Here is a 21,594-nt window from a genome sequence, read left to right on the forward strand (position 1 = left end):
CCTGGGGGTCTGTTAACAGCCGGGTGATGGCGGCCGGACTGGGAAGAGCGTAAGGGGATTTATGCTACGTAGTAAGTTAAAGCGGAGCATTTAGATTGGGTGCAGGCTACATCCGGACCAGATCTATAAGCAAGGGCCCACGGGAGAATGGGGTGGGGCCATGCGCTCCGACACGGCACCAAAAGAATCACAGAAGTGGTTGGGCTGCAGTGCCGGGTGGCACCAAGTGGGAGGGCCCAACAAGGAGCGGATAGCACCGCACAAAATGCAACAGCGTGGCGTTGGAGTCAGCTGCGCAGAGGAGCAATGGAGCAACATTTCAACTTTAACAACAGCATAAACTACTGTGAGAGGGTGGCCACCGTGGGGGGGGGGCGCCGTGGCGTTCCCACACGTGGCTCAGGCGTGGAGCAACAATAGATGCACATTAAACATACAACGTACTGTACAGATCAGCCAGGAATGTGTTTGTCTATAAATTTTGAAGCCTCTTCTGGGATGGTGAAAAAGTATGTACGGGTAGAGTGTTCGATCCTCAGTTTAGCAGGGAAGAGCATGGAGTACTTGACTCCTAAGTCTCGGAGTCTCGTTTTCACCGCAAAAAAGGTCTTGCGCTCTTGTTGCACAGCCACAGAGTAATCCGGGTACAAGTGTATTCTTGCCCCTCCTAGATGTAGCTCCCCCTTGGCCCTGGCCGCCCGGAGCAGGGCGTCACGGTCCCAGAAATTTAGGATTCTGGCTATGATGGGACGGGGCGGGGCACCCGGCCTGGTCTTCGCGGTCAAGGAACGGTGAGCTCTTGCCACTGCAAATTGTGCCGAAAGCTTGGGGTTATCTGGGAGTGTTAGAAGGGTGTGCCCCAGGTAATCCTCCATGGGCTCCCTGATATTGTCCTTCGGTATGCCGACGATGCGAAGGTTATTCCGCCTGGAGCGGGATTCGAGGTCGTCATTTTTCTTTTCGACCAACGAGACCCGGCTGGTTAAGGTGGTCACAGCGGCGCGCAAGGAAGCTAGGTCATCCTCCGCGGTGCCAACCCTTGTTTCGATCTCAGCAACTCTACTATCTGTTCTTTCAATATGGGCCTTTATGGATGAAATGGTCCCGTTCATATTGTCCAATTTGGTGTGTAGCGTAGTGAAGCCCTTGCGCATATACTCCAGCATTTTCTGCGAGTCATCGGGGGTAGAGGATACTGTGGCGGCCGGTGAGTCCTCAGGAGGGTCAAGCGGCGGCTTGGAGGGCGTCTTGGCAAACATATTCAGTGAGCTTTGCTTCTTGCTCGCACCAGCACCCTTGGTCATGACGACAGGAGGCGTCCGGTCCCTGGGGCCCTATTTGGTTGTAGCAGGCAGGTCCCAAATCACCACCCCGCATAGCGTCCGGGGGGGGGGGGGGAGAAGGTGAGACCAGCGGGTAAAGGCGCTGGAGGCAGTGCCAGTGGGGCTCCACCAAGGAACAGTCAGGCGGCAAGTCCACGGGTGTAGGGGGGGGGGAGCCCCAGCGTGGTGGTGACCCCGGAACATCGAACCGGTACTATGTTGCAGGAAGACGAAGCACGGGTTGCTGGCAAAGGGGTGGTTCGTGAAGCAGCAGAGCGGAGCTCAAGGTGAAGCACTCAACCTTGATGAGGGGGCTATGAGAAGGCGCTCTGATATCAACGTAGGTCCCCCTCCCTAGATCATAGGGCACGGGGTATGCACACAGTCAGTTCAGGCGTGGGGTAGCGAGTGGGCCCACAGATAGTAGCTCAAGTGGTGAGTAGGTTAATGCAACTGTAGCGCCGTAGGGAGGTGGCAAGCCAGCGCCGCTGAAGTAGGTGTAAAAAGGTGTCCAACAGGGGGGCACTGGTTGGCCGCCCGTGTGGGAGTGAGCGCACCGGGAAGTGCAACCAGGCGGTGAATGTAACTGGCAGGTACGGTCCCCCAATTGAGCCCATGCACGCGTTAGTGCAGTCCAGAAAGTGAGGAGCGCCAAGCCCCAGCAGCACAGGAATGAGGGCAGAGGCAGGGTATCCTGTAGTGGGACACTTAGATTAGCATTTGAGTCCGGTAGTTGTCAATGTTCGGGACCCCCAGCCGGCATCCAGGGGGAACAATGGTGCCATGTGGGTAGACAGGGGCCAGACAGGCAGCCCGAGGGCCCTGGGCGGGGAGGGGCAGCGCCGGTGTATAACCTGGTAGTGGTGCCAGCCCGCGCACCCGGGAGCAGCAGAGAAGCCGCTGCCAACAACGGGGGAAAGAGGTGGTGGGCCGCCGGCCCGCGGGCGGGAGATAGGGGCCGCAGGAGCCGGGCACACACTCCCACCCCCCCCCCCCCACTCCCTACCTTGCTGCGCTCCGGCGCTGTCGTTCGTGTGGAGGAGAGGCGGCGGGGGGGGAGGGAGGTGAAGCGGGAGCCGGGCGTATAGTCGGGGCACAGCAGGACGCGGCGCCAGGGCACAGGTGCACAAACGCCGCCGGTGCAGAGGGGGCCGCGGCTTGGGGTGGAGGGGCCAACGGGCCCAGGATGCCTTCAGAGGGATGAGATGCGCGGGGGGGCAGCCGCGCCGGTCCGGTGCGCCTCGCGGGCTCGGCGCCCCTCCTCCACAGCGGCCCACAGCGCCGCGCTCTCAGGTGGATGGGTGAGCCGCCGTCACAGGAGCCGCAGGGCGGGGAGAGCGGGAAGCCGCAGCCAAGGAAGAGAGGCGTAGTCCGGTCCCCAGGACGCGTTCAGGATCCAGGCTGCAGAATGCAGGAGGAAGGCTCCTGAAGGATCGCAGGCAGCACTTCAGGGTTGTATGCAGCGTTAAGGGGAAAAAACAGGATCAGCTGCTCTGCCAGTCCGGAGCGTTGCGCTAGGCGGCCATCTTGCTTCGGCGCAACAGCGCCCCCCCTGATGTACAAAAAATTGATCTTTCTGGAAGGCTACTTTACTGTCCTAGACGAGCGCCTAAAAAAAACCTTATCTTTAAAAGAACAATCAAAAGCGGAAATTCCGTATGACCAAGAGAGGACCTCTATTTCAACACAAAGCTTAACTATTTCAACATTGACCGCCATTCCAGTGGCCAGTGAGCCCCTGACTTCAACTAAAAATGGCGCTGTGATCTACGATCAAAGTGAAGTCATACATATCCGTGAAGAAACGCCACCAAACCCGAATGGAAATCAAATCCAAACTAATGAAAAAGAATGATCACTGAGATTGAATGGAAATCAAATTCAACTCCACGAAAAAGACCAGGCTTACCCGATATTTTGCGCACAAAATGGAACATCGACAGAAAAAATGGACAAGTCAGATTCAGGACCCATACTGCAGAAGCCAAAAAAGAACCAAATCAAAAAGGGCCGTCCTTCTACACCCCAGGGCTCTACCCTTGTCTTCCAGATCCCAAACGACACAGGAACTAAATCCCCAAAAACAGTAGAAGACTTCCTGGCCAATGATCAGCTAATGAATATTAGTGAATATCTAGAGAAGGATCCAACCAGCAGCATGCCCACCAGAAAAGAACAAGTCAAAGAAAAGGCGCTGCCTAGTCCCCTGTCTTGACAACTAAAGAGTCCACCTTTTCGTACCATGAAAGAAAGAAGAAATGCCCTTCACCAGCCCTCAAAAACCAACCAAACTAACGCTGGACCTAGGAAAGTATCATTTTCCTCAAGGACAGTCGCCTTCGTCAAATCAGGGGACCCCAAAATCAGAACCCCGGTACAAACCCAGGGAATGGGGCAGAAATACAAGCGTGGCGAGCCTTGAGCAAAAAGAGCTCGAAAGAACACCTAATCCAGGAAAAGGAACCCCTACGGAGGGCCCACCACAAATCAAAAACTGAATCTTACCACGACCGAAGTAACTCCACCAAAAAGACCGCCTGGTCTTTAAAAATAGAACCGTCAGAAAATCGTGACAAAATAATTCTCAACAGAAGAGGAGTTTTAACCCTCTTTGGCTTCATTCCAGCGCTTCGACAGATCAAATCAGAGGACCTGAAACTAGTGGATCCCTACCATTCAAATCGTAGAGCAAAAACGTACCTGTATATTCCTTCAAAGAAAATGCAGTCTCGAATAATTGAAGAAGCAGAGGAACTATCTAAATTTGGCTACAGGGTGACCTGGAAGCTCGACGTCACCTGGTGAGCGCAGGGAAATGCAGGAAAACGCCTCAGCAAAGATTGCAATTGCAGGCTCAACAAGAAATAAGAGCGAGGACTACTCTTACACAAAGAAATCCTTCCAGGAGGAGGCCAACTCCCAAAGAAGTGAGAGGAACTCAACAAGTGGGAAAAACAGGGATAAAAGCTCAAACAAAAACCAACAGAAATCAGTGAACAAAGAACCTCCAAAAAAATTAACTTCTAGGGAGCCGCAAACAATCCAGACCAAATGAAAGTACCAGAAATTCCACAATCAAAAGGAAACTTACAGGGAATTTGGTCCTGGCTCCCAAAAGCACTCTAAAAAAACTTGAATAAATAGCGATGCGAAGGTCGGCAGAGCCACGACATCGACCTCTTGCCAGCCGACCCGCCTCATACTGTCCTAAAACTTTGCTCCTGGAATACTCGTGGATATACACATTTGACGACCCGGAATGATGCCGACTTAGCATCATTCGACGTGATCTGTCTACAAGGAACATGGCTCATAGACAAACCCATCTTGGATGGCTATGACCTAATCCTGGCTCCTGCAAAAAAAGGCCTACTAGGCCGACCATCATCTGGACTACTTGTGGCTTGCAGAAATGGTGCAGGAATGAAAATGAAACTGAAACTGCTGGCAAATCTATCTATACTGGCAGTCCTCATTGAACTCGAAGACCCTGAAAGGCGCAAAGCACAGAAATGGCAATCTTAAATACCTATTGGAATCCAGCGACCATAGATTCAAAACACTTCACCCATATGATGGAAGAAACAAGCCAGGTTTCATATTTTATAATCTGTGGAGACCTCAACATAACATCCAAAAAATCCTGTGCGACAGAGGGGAAAAATCCCAAAACTACAGCAGCAGCTCATACAGGAAATCTTTGCAAGTTGATGTCCTCACGACACATGCTAAACCTCGACACGGTCTTTTAAAGAGAAAGACCACCTGCCGACATGGGAACAGGGAACGTCGAGAGCAACAATTGATTACATCTATGTCTCCCGACCCCTTCTAGAAATTGTAACAACCTTCAAGGTCCGCAAAACAGCCAGTGACCATAACCAACTAATAACTTGGTCGACCAAATTCCGGAGAGCAAACGACGAGCCCTATAGCATTGAAGTAAACAATCAGGGAAATCGTCTAAAACTTTCAACTTCGGCAGTAAGGGTGCTCACACAGAGATACTCTGAAGAGGGTCAGTCAGAAGAAAACCCCGAACCAGACTGTGCCTCTGCTCGTGGCTTTTTCTAAAAAGTAAAAAAAAAACCCCGGTATCATGCACAAACAGTTATGATGCCCAGTTGGCCTTTAAAAGACTGGAATTCCGAAGAATCCAGAGACAACTGAAGCAAACCTCGCCCAGTCAACAGGAAAAAAAAACAGTCAGAAGCATACAGAAACTGGGTAAAAAAACCATCGCTCTCTCCTGTACCAGCAAGATTCGGAAAAAGTCGTGAAAGCGATCTGTGGCAACAAAGCCAGAGAATTCTGGTCACTTAAAAAATCTACAACATCGTAGAAAAATTCCATCATTAACTCAATGGGTGAGCTGAAATGGATAGACTCTTTACAACTCTTTTTGAATCCCCAACAAAGGAGGACGACTGCATAGAAAACCCCTCGAGTTGGTTATACCTTGAGGATCAAGAATAAATCTTCGAGACTTTAAAAAAAACTAAAAAACTCTCGAGCGGTCGGCCCAGACGGGATTTCCCATGAATAAACTAAAAGGATCAGTTCAAACTGAGATGAAGTATTTATTCAACAATTTGACCTGTTCACATAATAAACAGTTCCAGAAATACTCTGATACAGTTGATACTAGAATTAACAAAACAGTTGATACTAAAATGACCAAACTAGTTACGGCTGAAAATGCCGATGCATGTTTTGACCTGAATAGGTCTTTCTCAAGACACAGTATCAAATCGTGTTACTCAATTGCTCAAATAATACTGTTACACATATTACAATGAACCAGTGCAATTTGTGCATAATCGGGACAAAATATTGAGAGCAACAAAAAGTGAAAGGGAATATGGAGAAAAAAAGAATAAAGAGGGGGAGGATAAAGTTAAGTGTCGTTTCACATTTGTTTAATCCACATATCGTATTCCATCACATTGTAGATAACTTTAAATTATGCCGCCCAATCATCTTGTATCCAATATTATACTACGCCTCAAATGTCATCTTAGACCTGTCATGGGATTACACATAATTCTAGTCAAAAAGTAGACAAAAGTTAGGTCACCTATAGTCCCTGCAATGTGATTGGATCCATGATGGTCACATCATCACATATAATATGGGCAATTAAGTATAATCCAACATTCCTCTGCCTAGTCAGAGAGTCTCTACCATCTTGAAGGGGGGGGGGGCATTGTGCACAGCCACATTGCAGATTAAATAATCCCAGGCTGTTGGGTAGCCCATCAGTGCTGTTGGTTAACTAACAAGCTTAGTGAAAACGCCCAATTAGTTTATACCATAATGTTGAAATAAAACATGTGTATGATCTCAAGACCATGTTTTCCCATACATGATTAGTAAAATCTTAAGAAGAATTGGGCTTGCTTGCTGTTACCTGATTCTAATCACTGTTAGACATAACCCGCTTGTAATGGGCATCCAAGTTAGGTTCCTGCCTTAGTTTGCACCATACTCCTTTTTTTTTTTCTTTATCCCAGCCACCCTCTCCCTACCCTTCATCTGGGGACTTTCCCGCAGGACAAAGCACCAGAGTCTGATTTGTATAACCTCACCTGCCCATATGATCTATGACCCCTCCACACTGTATTGCGTATTTGTATAGATCTAAAATTATCGACATTTATTCTAAGTCTCTGCCATGCTGCCTCAGTTCACCATTTCTAGCATAATTTGTTAAGTCCTCAGCAATGGACTGCTCCATCAATCACTATCCAAAATGCTCTTTGTGCAGTGCCTTTGGTAAATGACTTTATTGTCCATAAGACAATAAAATAATGTGAAATGTGAAAGGTTTGTTGAAAATGCATGCTCACTATATGAAGAACTTCACTAAAAGAACCTTTTTATACTCCATCTTCTGTTCCAGAGTTTGGAAATTCGCGAAAACCGCGCTGTGACGTATCTCTGGTGTATCTTACCCAGCGGTTTATGGAAGTTATCAAAACTGCTCCAGATGGGGTTGTGGATTTAAATGCAGTAGCAAAAACATTGGGTGTGAGGAAGAGAAGAGTGTACGACATCACTAATGTGTTGGATGGAATCTGCCTAATTGAGAAGAGATCAAAGAACCTCATACAGTGGGTGTAAGTACTTATTTTACCAGTTCAATATCATTTGAGTTCTGTCTCTAGTCAGCGCTCCAGGTTAGATGTGTACCTACCTGTTGTGCTCCCTAAAATCAGGCCTATGCGCCACACCTGGAAAAATAAGTGAGTAACAGATGCAGTTGTCTTATCCTTTAAACCCATTTCCAGTGCTCCGGTAATGTCGTTAGACCATTGGAATGAGCAGCGCTTTAATCAAAGGGACATATCTTGGAATGCTACCTGATGTGAACATAGCATATATCGTTATAAAAAGCAACCTTTTATTTATGTCAATTACTAGCTACAAAGAATGCTTGGACTAAATTAAAAATGTAATTTTTTAAAATTGTTTAATTGTAAAGAAAATTAGGCCAATTGAGAATGCAGGCTAGGCTTGTACTACTTCAAAGATGATTTAATGCCAATTCCCATCTATAGCGCTTTTTCTAGTCCTTGGAGAACTTTTTGCCATGATCATATGTATTGCGCACTATAAAATTGCTCCTTTTGTATGCAGTACATAACTTCTATTTTTGGACATGCCATTCAGTCGTATAAGCCATGTACACTGTTGTTGGTTCTGTCTGACGCTCTTATCTAGAAGCTTCAACCCCTTTTAAAACCATGATTATTAAAATGTTATTTTGGACACATCAGATGTTGAATTTTGTTAAAAATAGCAAATCTCAAAATCTTTTAAAATGGCAAAATGTGAGATTCCAAGATGGTGGGCAGACGTTGAGGACGTGAGAGGCCAGCTCTGTCCCCACAAAGGCCTAAACAATAAAGCAGGGCACTAATGGCAGATTCCCCCGCAGTCCGGATCATCAAAAGGCACCCGAAGTGAGGGATAGTGCAGCGCCGAACAAGGAGGAAGAGCCCGACTGCGGCACGAATAGCTGTATCTGTGGCATGTAACGCAGAGTGAGGAGGAGCAGCATCGTGGCGGCCCCAAGAGCGGGGTGAGGGACAACAACCCGCAGCGACCTGGAGAGCAGAGAGCGTGGCACAAACAGCGGTACAAAAAGGGTCAGCCCAGCAGCCGCACATATGCCCGGGCGCGGGTCGGCCCGGAATTAAGCGCACTGTAGAATCGAGTCTGGCACACAGCGCCCCCTACAAGGGACCGCTTGTGCCTGTGAAGCCTTCCCGTATGCGATCACACACACCAGGTGAGCGCCATCTGTGCAGCGGAAGACTCGTGTGGTGGTGTCCCAGGCCCAAACGGACACCTTGCCTTTCCCGGAGGCTTGAAGCACTCTCTGCCCCAGGGCCCCTGCGCCTCATAGCAGAGGACGACGACGCTGCAAACTCCACACTGTGCCAACGAGGGAGCACATGTGCAGACCCCCCACCCCCCAGATGAGGGAGCTCTAAATATGAACTACTCCTACACAATACCGATGGGACTCGACAACCATCACACCACCCCAAAACAGAAGGCCTCCATGGGTAGCTTGTATAGGCTGCATTAACAGACTCTCTCATGGTCCACTCCCCTGCCCCTCCTCTCCAGGAGGCAACAAGCAACCTCTCCCGACCACCATGACCTGAGGGGGGAGGCTGATCGGCAGACCAGGGGGGATAACTGGATGCCCAGCACCCCGATCATCAAAAGGTGGGGCTTGTACTCCCCCGCAACCTCCCCAGGAGCAGCATGATCTTCTACCCCCAAGGGATCCTCCAGTCCCCTGGCATGCAACTGATAACGCTGCTTTAAGAAAACAGAGGGGAAACAACTAAGCAACTGGCGGCCCAGGAGGAAGGCCCGCATGAAGTGCCACACCTGATGTAGGTGACGCAGGGGAGAGCGGAGGACCACCTGGCAAACCACCTGCTGAGGCAGCCAGGGTGTACGTCAAGGGGCCATGAGTAGTCGGAAGGACCACTTCCAAGGGGCATACCTGATGCCGGGAGTCAAAGGGAAAAGCACACCCAGCTAGAGAACTCAAACAACTATGGGTCGAGAGCCCCATCCAACGCTGCAGGGCTATGGAGCTGGACTCCTGGGAATTGCCAGGCAAAACACAGAAGCTCCTGAATATCCCAGAAAATGAACCAGGTACCCCACCCCCTAGAATGGCAGCCCCGAAAGCTGATTCTATTTTCTAGAATTCCTGGATAAACTTACAGGAACGTTCCAAACGCAATTTACCTCTTTTATGGGGGAAATGAAACCATCCATCATTGACATTGAGAGACGTCACTACCCTGGGAGAGAGGACAGACTCCACCGAAAGGGCCCTACAGGAGGTGGCCGAGGACATGCGCAAAATTGATGTGGCTCTGGAAGATTTGGCCAAGGTAACGCAAAACATGGAACTGCAATGTGAAGATCCCAAACAGGTCCCGCAGGTCGGACATGCGCATCTGGAAACCTGCCGGACGCAATAGGCGACGCGGACCTGAAATCTACGGCCACACAGACTTTCTCGGACCGCCTGGGAACGGAGGAGCAAGGTGATATCCCAATCGACAAGATCCATCGGACTGGCCCCACATGACAAGAGACAGGCACGCGAGCAAGAGACATGGTGGTCACACTGGCAAGATACCCCTGAAAAGAGGCTATTCTTCGAGCAGCCCACCCAGCGGAACCAATCACCTTCAACTGAGTGGAATTTCTCCTATATCCAGATTTTGCTCATTCAACTCTCCAGAAATGAAAAGAAATTGGGGTGGTGAGACAGCTCCAGGCCAAACAAATTAATGTACAAGTGGACATTCCCTGTTGGGCTTCAACTTCCAGTGGGATGGCCGCCAGCACAGGATTACAACAAGGGAGGAAGGGGAACACCACCTACTCATGGAGGAGGTTGACGACCACCCGGCAGTAGGGAACGCGTTGCGGCTACCCCAGCACCCCAAGTCATGGGAATGGACACCAGCAAGAAAAAGCCGAAGGTGACCCCAAATTCCAGGGCCCACATTACCCAGATATTCAGAAAGACAAGGACACCGCAAATCTGCATGTAAACTGACTTCAGGAACCCGATAACATTCATCACGGAAGCAAGACCCCCCCTCCCCCACCGTACCAAGGTGAAGGGATGATAGGAGGGGGGGAACAGGGGTTGGGTGCGGGGGGGGGAATTGAAGGTATTTGGTTAAATGGCCGATTAGGGGAGGGGCCAGGGAGTTCAAGTTGGGGTAGGACTCCCGGTATGTTTTTTTTTTTTTAAGTTCTGGTTCGCTGTTTCCTCTTCCCAGGGCACTAGTTCAAGACACGAGAAATATCACGTAAGATGTTCACATTCGTCACACTTAAAATAACAGGGCTAAACACACTGGTTAAAAGGAAAAAGCTCGAAAGGCTACTAGCAAAACCACACTCCAGAAATTGTGGCACTCCAAGAAGCACATAACAAGCGCGCCGATAGATACTGCCTGAGGTTAAGGTGATATCTACAAATACTACAGGCAAATGCCCAGGGCAACGTAGTGGGGGATCCCAATCACAACTAAACAGGGGCTGCCAGTGCAAATAATGGCTACAAAGGCAGATAAAGAGGGGCAGTACTTATTCATCACACTCGAATAGAAGCATCAATACTGACGGCGGCGACAATGTACATGCCAAATTCTGTCCATGATAGCTTCCCGGGGACAGTCCTTACAGAATTGGAACAATTCAGTCAGGGGAGATTCTGGCATGGGCTACAAGGAGTGATGGGAGCGCAAGGCAATTGCTCAATCACCGACCACCCCCCCTCCGCCCCAGTCAAGCGCCTTTTAAAATTGGAGTTGGAAATGGAACATCTAGCACTTCGGGATGTTTGTATGTCATTGAAGGGGTCAGTCAAGCTTCACCTTTTACTACCACGTACACCTCTCCTTCTCCCAAATAGACTATATATATAGGCATCCAATATGCTCGTGGGCAAGATCACACAGGTCGCTCTCCACACCATTGCACACACTCGGACCACACACACATATCCATGACTCACTCTTCAACAGCACAAGCATGGGCTCTGGAGTTGGGGTTTCCCCAAGGAGGTACTCTGACAGTCATGAGGGAAGAGGTAGAGGGGAAAATCAAGGAATACTTTGAATACACTGCAGACAGGTGGGGGTCCCCGAAGCATTAGTATGGGACGCTTCCAAAGCCATGCCAAGGGGGTGGGGGAATTGATTGCTTACGGGTGAGGCGGCTTAAGCAGCTGAAGGCCCAGATGACCTTCGGGACATCATGGGCAAAATGGTCCAGGACTCCAGTAGACAGTTGGGGAGGGCATATCAGAATACACAGGGAAAGCTACACCTCTTGCAGACGAGGCAGGTATAAAAGCGCCTCCTAGAGTTAAATCGGAGCTACTACGTACACGCTAATAAGGCAGACAGGCTGTTTGCTAGATAACTGAAGCAGAAAGCGGCATCCCAAATAATCCAGGGTATTGTCAATCCACTAGGTATTAAAGTGAACACCACCTCTGATCTAGCTGATCAATTTGTCAACTTCTACTCCGCATTATAGAAGGGTCAGACAAACCCAGAGATGCACAGCAGAAAGCATACCTGAGCGCACTTACGCTCCCTAAAATTACCTTGGAGGACCAAGCACCATTAGAGGCCGAGATCTCAATAGAGGAAGTGGAACAAGCAATTGGGAGCTGTAAGGAACTCATGTTGGCATCAGTAAAGACGGACACAAGTGATCACAGTTCAAGGGTGTTTATTACACTGTATGCAGGGGGGAGAAACGCTCCTAATCTAAACCTAAATCGAAGATGCAAGCAAGCTACGACCATCAAATAATAAGGTAGTCCTAGTAGCGTCTTGTCAAATAAAGGTCCTATACTAAAAAAAAATATTGCCAATCCTTACCACTAAGTTACAAAAAGAGTGTGGGATAATATTCACCAGAAAAGAGAAAAGTTTTCTCAAAATAAGTCAGGATAGTTTGGCTGGGTTTCCCTTCCCCACATTTCGAGCACGGGGACAGGGCAGAACTCCTGAGCACAACACACTGTTGGGCCTCTCCAGCACAAAGCTCAAAATTCCAGTTCAATGATACCCAGACCTTCAGGGACTAAGTCTTTCCTCTAAGTCTCTTGCCTTAGAAGGCCTACTGGTTCAAAACAACAAACAAAAGATCCTTGGGTGGTCTTGCACCTTGGGCAATGGCTCTTTGCCCCTAGGACCTCCCTCTACTGGGCTCAGATCCTCCTTGCAAAATGGGTTTCCCTCTACCGACTTTACTATGACCTTTCACTATACAGCCTGCAACATTCAGAAGCCGTAATGTCTTTTTCAACTAACGCCACTGTGGACAACCCTCAACCGGGTTCCCCCTCATCGGCACTGTGTTCGCGGGTGTATTACTCTTCACCCCAAATCGCAGGCATCCCTCTGTCGGATCCACACTTGCCTTATTTCACAGTTCACAATCTGATTAGAAAGCGTGGTTCCCTTCCCTTAGCTTTCTCTCGGCCATGGGTCAGAGACTTTCAATTGTATGAAGGATTTGACGTGACCTTTGTAGGACCACTCTGACATCGCACGCCGCCCTTTCCTATGGCCTTCTGGTACTTGCAGTTTTCATTCCAAAAGGAGCCCGCAAGTGGTGTTTGAATGAGCACCCCTACGGCGCCTGACCACTCTGAAGCTGGCTCTTCTCTGGGCTTTTACAAAAGTTCTAACCTCCAATTTCTTTGTTTCAAGTTCCTGCGTTCACCTAATGTTGCCACTTGCAACATTGGGCTCAACGCACATCGGTTTGCTATCTGCTTCCTCCAACTCCCCCAACGCCCCCCCTCCCCCCCCCCTCTGCCTCCTCCCGTTTCCGCTCCTTCCAACTCCTAGCCCCCCTGCACTGGAACTCCCTTCCTCTTGTAATCCACTCTACGCCCACCTTCTCCTCATTCCGCACTTTCCTTAAATCTCTCCTTCTCCATTCTCCTCCTTGAAACCCCTTCCTGCTTCTGCATCTCCTCCCTCCTTTTCTTTCCCCTTGACAATCTCCCTCCCCTCTCCTACCCCCACACTCACCCTTCCCCTTCCCTCCTACACATCACCAACCCTCCCCCCCACACAGTCCTACTCCACTATTCTCCCTATCTCCTTCAGTTAATTGCTCTTCTCACTGTTTTGTTTGATTCATATTGTAATTTTCCTTCTACCATTATATTGTTTTTCATGTATTAAGTTCAACGGTACAGCGCTTTGGTGTAAAGCGCTCTATAAATCAATAAATGCAAATACAAACTCACCGGCTGTGTTTAACCCATTGGCTTGTCTTGCCTCTGGAGTCAAGGACAGTAACACGGTAGCCAGCACGCATCCCCGCCTGTGCGATCAATGCTATGTTAGGTTTTTATCATGACATTCGCAAAACCAAACAAAGAATTAATAAAGTAGCAAAATGTAAGTAAACCAAGCGATTAGAAAAGGCTCACAATGGCCCTTCCAAGTCATAATCTTAACTGCAATCCGTAATTGCAAAATAAAATTACACACTAAGGAGGTTATTTGTCTTGTTGGGTGTTCTGACCCACGTTTGGACTATTATGCTACAACATTTGGTGCTGTGGGTTTAGGAAATCCAAGATGGCCGAAAAAGCCCACATGTGCGCCAGAATCTATGAAAACCGTGCAGTTTGTGCGCACACCAAAATGGTCGCCTGACTTGCCACCCCCCGGTGCGGGTGTGCTGGGTCAGAAGAGCCATGAGTGAAATGGGGTGCCAAAGAGAAAAACAGCAGTGCCTGTTCGCTAGAAAGCACTTTAAAAATCACCCTTTGTTTCTCTGAAGGCAAGCTCAGAATGCCCATTTCAAACATTGCAGAATATCCAACAATCTCACTGAACACCAGCAGACATTTGACAGAATAAAGTCTTGTGGGCATACAAAATCTGGAAAGAGGATGAGCCTAAAATAATGTTCATAGCAAAACTGGCTGAGCTGTGGATTTCAGCAGTTTAAGTAAATTTGGACTGAAAGACACTAAAAATCTAAATGTTTAAAAGAAATGAGTGACCTACTTTTGAGTGTCGCATAGGTTTCAATTGTATAAATGTCATAGTTTTAAACTTAGAATCAGCATTCTAGCTGCATGTGTAAAAATTGTTAGTTTATTTGAATGCAGAAAACTACTGGGTAACTAGAAGTGACATTAGCTGGGGCCTGGCTTAAGGAACTGAATTCTGCCTGACATCTACCCCCACAGGAGTTAAAACCTGCTCAGCCACTCTTCCCCTTGCCAAAAGGAGTTGTCACCTCTCTGATTAGATTAGGGGTGGAGCAGCTACAGGGAGTTGAACAAAGGCCTGTCCTGGGCCCAGGCAGATGGTTTATTAGGGTAGTCGTAAATGGCTTCCTTTTGAACAATGGGCCTTCCAGGGCCCAGGCAGATGGTTTATTAGGGGGACCGTAAAATAGCTTCCTCTTGGCAGAAGCTGGGCGGGGCAGGGTCTCTGAGCTTGGCAGAAACTGGATAAACTGGTTTCTACACCATGTATCCTGGGAAACCACACCCCTTTGGGGCCAGAACATAAATCTAAAAAGATGGATCATTCATAGAGCGGACTTGTGAAAATTTTATAAGTGATATCATTATTCTTGTGATTTTTCTGTGCACATTTGAAGACGTGTTAGGACCCGGTGGTATGTTCAGGGGGGGGGTTTAGCGGAAAAGAGGATATTACTCTAAATGTATGTATGTTAAAAATCTGACACTCCACCACCTAATGCCCACATGCATTGCGAACATTTGTGTAAATGCAGGGACAAATCCAATATTGGTAACCGGACCAAAAAGTGAAATATGTTGCCATTTTTGAACCCAAGCCCCCAGGAAGAGCAGAGTTTGAACAGGGGATACCTCATGTGATATGTGATGGGTGCATGTGTATCTATGAAATATGTCTTTAGGTCAAATATAGATTGTGTGTAAAGTTGACAGGGGTGGGTTCTCTGTATCATAAACAGACCTCATCATGATGACACTTCATTTCATTCCCCCAATCAAGGGGAAGAGGAGGAAGTGGCCAATGACAAGTGGAGAGGGGTAGGGCCTAGAAAGCTAGCCTCTGCACCCACTTTCAAAACACATAAAAGCAGACAGTCAGGACAGATGGGGACATTGTATTCCATCTGCTGCGGGACGCTCTGCCGGGAAAATCCATACTTTACCTCCATCAACCTCCAGGGAGCCAACATAGAGACTTCAATCTATCCACCTTCAGAGACCAAGACTTTACTTCAGAATTTGTAGCAGAGAGGTCAACTACAAGCTAAATCCCTCTTTAGCAGGCCTCAAATCATTGCAACTATTCACAGCCAGGCGAGCTGTTTGAATTCTTTGCAAGAACTCTTGCCATTTGCCAGAAAGCAGTGTTGTATCCAGAGAGAGACCAGCTGAACCGGAGACCGCTGTATCCGGGCCCACAGACCTGATCAGAACCAGAGACCGCTGTTCACAGTGATCTGAGATCACTGTGAAGTGCCGAGACCAGAACCGGAGTCCAGTCCGAAAACCTGACCAGATCCGTGGCGAGGCCTATTTCTAAATATATTGTGAGTACCTAGCAGAACTGTGCAGAACCAATCTCTTAGTTAAAATAATATAATTCAATCTATTTTAATCTAATCAGAACTGACTCCTAACTTGTCACCTGTCATTTGCAAAGCTGTCACTTGTCATTTTCTAGCTGCAAGCTGTAACCTGTCGCTTTGAACTTTTAAAATTTCAAATCCGAAAAACTACCTTTATTTAATCGTCCGTATCTCTGGAACCGTTTGGGCTAGGAACTTGGTTTAACTTTCCTCTGAAAGCTTAGAATCTAACCTTTCCAACAAGCCTAGAACCGACTCCTTATACTGTCTCCGTAATCACGATTCTCGCATTCGCGAAGTTTACCGCGATTTGCGATTTTGCGATTTGGTTAAAAATCCAGCCACGTGTAACCATCAGCAGTCATCTCTTTCCTGACTAAATTTCGTTTGCCTCTTAAGAACCATCCCTGAATCATTGCTAAAGTGAGCCTGAACTCATCCCAAGTATATTTCACTCACCCTGAACCTCCTAAAGGGAATTAAAACCATTTTCAGCATATTTCTCACTGCATTGTCACCATATTCAAAGCATTTTGCCTGTGTTTCAAAACTCCTATCTGTTGTATAAGCTGCTGGGGGGGAATTGAACCGAATTCTATTTGATTGCATTCCTAAGAACTGTCATCTTCATCTCCTTACAGTGCATAAAAGGGGGGGGGTGAATTGTCCAAGAAAGTAATTACATTGTCTTTTGCTGAAATCCTATCAAGTTATTTTCTGTACTGCATTTCATTCCACATTGCATCCATTTGAAACCATAAAAGTATTGTTGCTATCGTATCCATCCTACAACCACTCATTGATTATAAAGAAGTGTGCTAGTGCCGGACTATCCATTATTGATTACTGCTCAGATTAAGTGTGATATTCAATTATTAATTTATTATAAAGTGTGATATATATATTGTTTAAATTATCAAATAAACCGTTTAAACTTGCAAAACAGAACTACTTCGTGGCTCAGTGGGGTCAGGGGGATTCCAAGAGAGGGGTGTTATATAGGGGTAGTCATCCAGAACGCATGAACTGGACGTAAAGATATATCAATAAGGGTTTCCATTCAGTATCCCAGACTAGGCATTGACTTAGCTGTAGTGTTGAATTGAATCCTCTTACAGGCTGTTGCCACGCGTTTGGCCTAGAGTCCCTGAAAGATTGTCTTAAATCCTTGTGGAACGAGATGCATTTAACACTGACTGCTTCTGCTAAATATTCCACAGGTTGTGGTGATCTCTGTGGTCCTCTTATTCCTGCTACTCCTAGCATGCCGCCTACCATTTTCGCTTGTCCTCCACCTGTTGTGGGCCGATATTCTAGTTATTGATAATGTGCCAACTGTCTACAGCTATGGGACTTGTCTCTTCAAAGTTGGAAACCTGTCTGCTGTCTTTTTGTGTTCCTTCTGGTTTGTCACGATTTCTCATCGGTCAAGACTTGGCAGACCGTATCGAAGATGCAACCCCTTCTTCTGTGACGATGTTGCATGCATGCCTGGGAGAGCTACTCTGCTTGCTTTTCCTGGACTCTCCACTCATTAAGACCAGAGTTCTGGCCCTGGTGCTCTCTGCAGTCAATATGCCACTCAGTCCTCAGTCACATTTGTAGCGATGGGCTGGGGGAATAGGATAATCCTTTTCTTCACATCTAACCTGTGGAAAAGGGAAAGCTGTTTGGAAAGCATGGGCAGGAGTGCCTTTCAGAACTGCTCCCTGTACCTCCATAGCTATGCAATTGTTGCAAGTTGTATTGTTTGTGGATGAGTTTACAAATTATCTCCCCTCGCACATTAAGGTTCAGTTCGAGAATGGGCATGCGAGATGCAAAATTGGCCAAAAACCTCTTGAATGAACCTTCCATCGAAGTGTAACGCCTCAAGGCTTCTCCAAGAGGCAAAGGATAAGCTACTTTACCATCCATTCGAGGGCAACAACCATTTTCATAGCACCTTGAAATAAGCCCTTAGTCTGACAAATAGTAATCCACAAGGAACTGAGAGTTGGCACGCCCCTGGCAGTTTCAGATTCTTCTTGGAGCGACATGGTTGCAAAGTACTTTCATAAATGTTAGGACTGATTTTCTAAACTCTGGCCTTCTGGACAGATGTATAGAAGGCCCACCAAGTTCAGTGACAGGGACAACCTGGGGAGCTGTAGCCAAACCAGTTCAAGGTAGCAGGGCGAGTGGTCAGGGCTAAGTCTCAGGAGGGGTGAGTCTGGTAAGGGGTCCACACAGTGAAAGTCAAGGAACACACTTAGACAAACAGTTATACACATTTATTTATGGCCATAGAACACTATGAAAAATGATTACTAGCTTCTAACATCACACAAGAATAAATAAATTATACATATATTCTGGAGTATGGCAAAATACATAAACCATTGTGAAGGAAGAGAAGTATTAGTATGCAGCACTACAGGTCCACAGTGAAACCACACCAACTTTAGAATTCTATCCCTAAAATGTATGGGGCCTTGTGCCCAAAAGTTCCAGGGGGTAGAGGGCAAATTGTTCAAGTGAATAAAAGTATCCCCCACTTTCGGTATGCTTGCGCGAGCAAGCAGGAGCAAAGCCAAACTGTTATAAAAGTTTCTATAAATTACAAAACTTTTTAAAAAGGGAGTTGGGGGGGGGGGGGGGGGGGTTCAGATGAGTACTTTTAGAACTCACCGCCCCCCACTCCGATTCTTCAGAAGAAATCAAAGGTCGCTTTTCCCAATGTTCACTGGGGTACTTGATGCCCAGGGGCTGCAGGTTTGAGCACTTCTCCGGTCGGCGACAAATGCTGGTGGAAGGTCTTCAGGATGGATATACGCAAGAACTCGTTACAGGGCCCCTCTCAGCACAGGACTGGATGTAGGAAAACTTTTGGACGATGGCGACCGATGCACAGCGACACAGGGGGGCACACTTGACATGATTGGACTTTGCCTCGTATCTCGGGTCCCCTTGATGCTGAAATCACAACATTTGGCAGAGATGAGTCCTGTATTACAAGCTGTCAATCCCCAAGGTTCCAGGCCTCAACATGGAACAGCAACATTTGCAGCACTGTAGCCCAAACTCTGAGCTGAGCAGCCACTGGGTGATCCAGGTGCACTTTGAGAATGGATGTTCCCTCCACTCCATGGGTCGAAGCTCCTTCGCAGGACTTCTGGTGATCATCTACAGCTGCAGAAGTTGGTCGCCAGACCTTCCAACGGGTACATGGTCTCCTTGCACCTCTTGCAGCTGGACAAGATAATTGGCACCTTCAGCTTTCTTCCAGGATGGGTGCAGGTGTCCTTTTCTTATCCAAAAAGCAGGTAAGAGGGGGTGCTGTTGTGCTCAATGGAAACGGCAGCCTAGATGCCGAGCTCCGGACTGGGGTGATCACTAGTCTGAAAACAACCGCCTTCTTTGAGGAAGTCTTCCTTCATCTTCTTGTGGACCGCGTACGAACCTCCACACTAGGTTCACACGGACCCTCGGAGCCTGGGATCCTTTTACAACGTGGATAGAGCGGCTCCCAGTACCAGCGGGGGAGCTTGCTGGCTCTCCCCGCATCGCGGCTCCATGGGGCGCGGCCTCCCAGACTGCTCTGTGGCGCGGCGGCCCTGCAGGGGGAGGGGCGTCTTGATCCTTGACGTCCGCCGGCAGCGGACCTAGCCTACTGAAGACACCAGATCTGGCACAGGGGCGGCATGGGAGCGGACTGGGGTGCCCACACCTCGATTCTACACCCTTGGGGCTGCCCGGGGGCGGACGCGGCCCCTGCCTGGTGCGCCGCCAAGGGACCACGTTATTGCAGGGGGACCCGCACTGGCCTCCTGCTCCTCGCCGCACCCCCTGCCGACAGATGCAGCTCCTATGAAGACACGGTAGGGGGCTGGGGGGGATCACGAAATTTGGCGGTGCCCGCCGGAGCGGCCCTGCACAAGGGCACACAACTCCTGCATATACAACTAGGCTGCAGACCTGGTGGCCCATAAGGGATAACCACAGCCATTGCAGATTCCCGCACGCACCACTGGGGGCGGCCCCACCTCCCTGCAACCCGATCGCCTGTTCAGCAGAGGCCATCCACCCTCGCCACTCAACAATACTGGCACCTGGACCTGCAGCAAATTGCCCCGTAGGTGGAAATTCGTGTATTCCCCTTAAATAAAGGGGCCCCCTGCTGCTACACCCCATGGGGGACCCCGAAGGCTTGATATACCCACTACCCTGCCCCACAGTGGTGCAACCGCCCTCTCCACGTGGTGAGATGAGACTTTAAACCCCAGCATTGGGCGCAAAACCCTCACTAGACTGGGCAGGGGCACAATCTCTATTGAAACAGGCTTGCAGCCTCCTTGAGTGATTGGGGACATAAATCACGTTGGGGGTCCCAACCCAACTCTTCTGGCAATCATACCAGGGTGCCCCCGAATATCCTGTTACATGCATAGTGGAATATAATCCTGACATTGCTGTCCACCAACGCTTGCCCATATTCCTAGAACCCCCCCCCTTCCACGGACACCATGACTAAAGGAGCAGGTGCAGGGAAGAAGCAGACCTCCTTGAACATGTTCGCGAAGACTTCAGCCAAATCCACAGTGGAGGCATCTGATGAGGCCCCTGCAACATCGGCCACACCGGCCCAGATGACTCACAGAAGATGCTAGAATACATCCGTGAAGGGTTCACCACATTACACGCCAAACTGGACGATATGAATGGCACCATCTCGTCCATCAAGGCACATACTGAGACGGATGGTCGTGTTGCAGAAATCGAAACAAGGGTTGGTGCCACCGAGGATGAGCTGGGTTCTCTTCGGGCCGCGGTCTCCTCACTCTCCGCTCGGATGCTGCCAGTGGAAACGAACGATGACCTAGAATCGCACTTGAGGCGCAACAATCTGCGCATAGGCGGTGTACCCGAGGATAATATCAACGAACCTATGGAAGACTTTGTAGAGCACATGCTACTGTCACGCCTAGACTCCCCGAAACTATCCCGCAGTTCGCAGTGGAAAGAGCCCATCGTTCCTTAAATACGAAACCTAGACCTGGCGCTCCACCACGGCCCATTATAGCCAGAATCCTACATTTTTGGGACCATGACTCTCTCCTAGCGGCTAGAGTTAAGGGGGAGCTGCGTCTAGGGGCAGAAAGTATCCACCTCTACCCCGGTTTCTCTGTGGCGGTGCAGCAAGAACGAAAAACCTGTGGCAGTAAAAAGAAGGCTCCGAGACCAAGGGGTTAAATACTGTTAGGGAGAATTCTCTGTTTAGGCTGAATTTCCTAACCTAGTGAGTCCCCCAGCAGCTTTGCTGGATTTCTGGAGTTTGTTTTTTTTTTCCATCCTGCCAAGAGTGAGACTCTTTTCTCCCACTCTTGGACATGAATATGGTTGATTCTTTTGAATGTCAATGTGTTCTATGGGCTATGGGGTATTTTACTCCATAGAGCCTCATGTGTTTTGCTATGTGTGTTACACCGCACCATCCGTACCGTAACACTGGGGTTTCCTAGAGGATCCCAACCATAGACTCCATACCCTGGGACTGACTACTGTCTCCCAGGGCATGTAAAGTCACCATTGGCTTTACTGGACCTAAATTTAC

At 48.6% G+C, this 21,594-nt stretch overlaps 1 protein-coding gene across 1 annotated transcript in view; it reads left to right on the forward strand.

Annotated features, from left to right (window-relative positions):
* The window catches only part of E2F6 (E2F transcription factor 6), a 439,338-nt gene that overhangs the window by 185,707 nt on the left and 232,037 nt on the right, over positions 1–21,594 (forward strand). Inside the window, exon 3 of the mRNA XM_069605960.1 lies at positions 7,225–7,441. Coding sequence (XP_069462061.1) covers positions 7,225–7,441 — 217 coding nt within the window. The remainder of the gene's footprint in view (positions 1–7,224; positions 7,442–21,594) is intronic.

This window comes from Ambystoma mexicanum, chromosome 4p, assembly GCF_040938575.1.
Source record: "Ambystoma mexicanum isolate Mex_15411 chromosome 4p, UKY_AmexF1_1, whole genome shotgun sequence".
NCBI classification, from domain to species: domain Eukaryota; kingdom Metazoa; phylum Chordata; class Amphibia; order Caudata; family Ambystomatidae; genus Ambystoma; species Ambystoma mexicanum.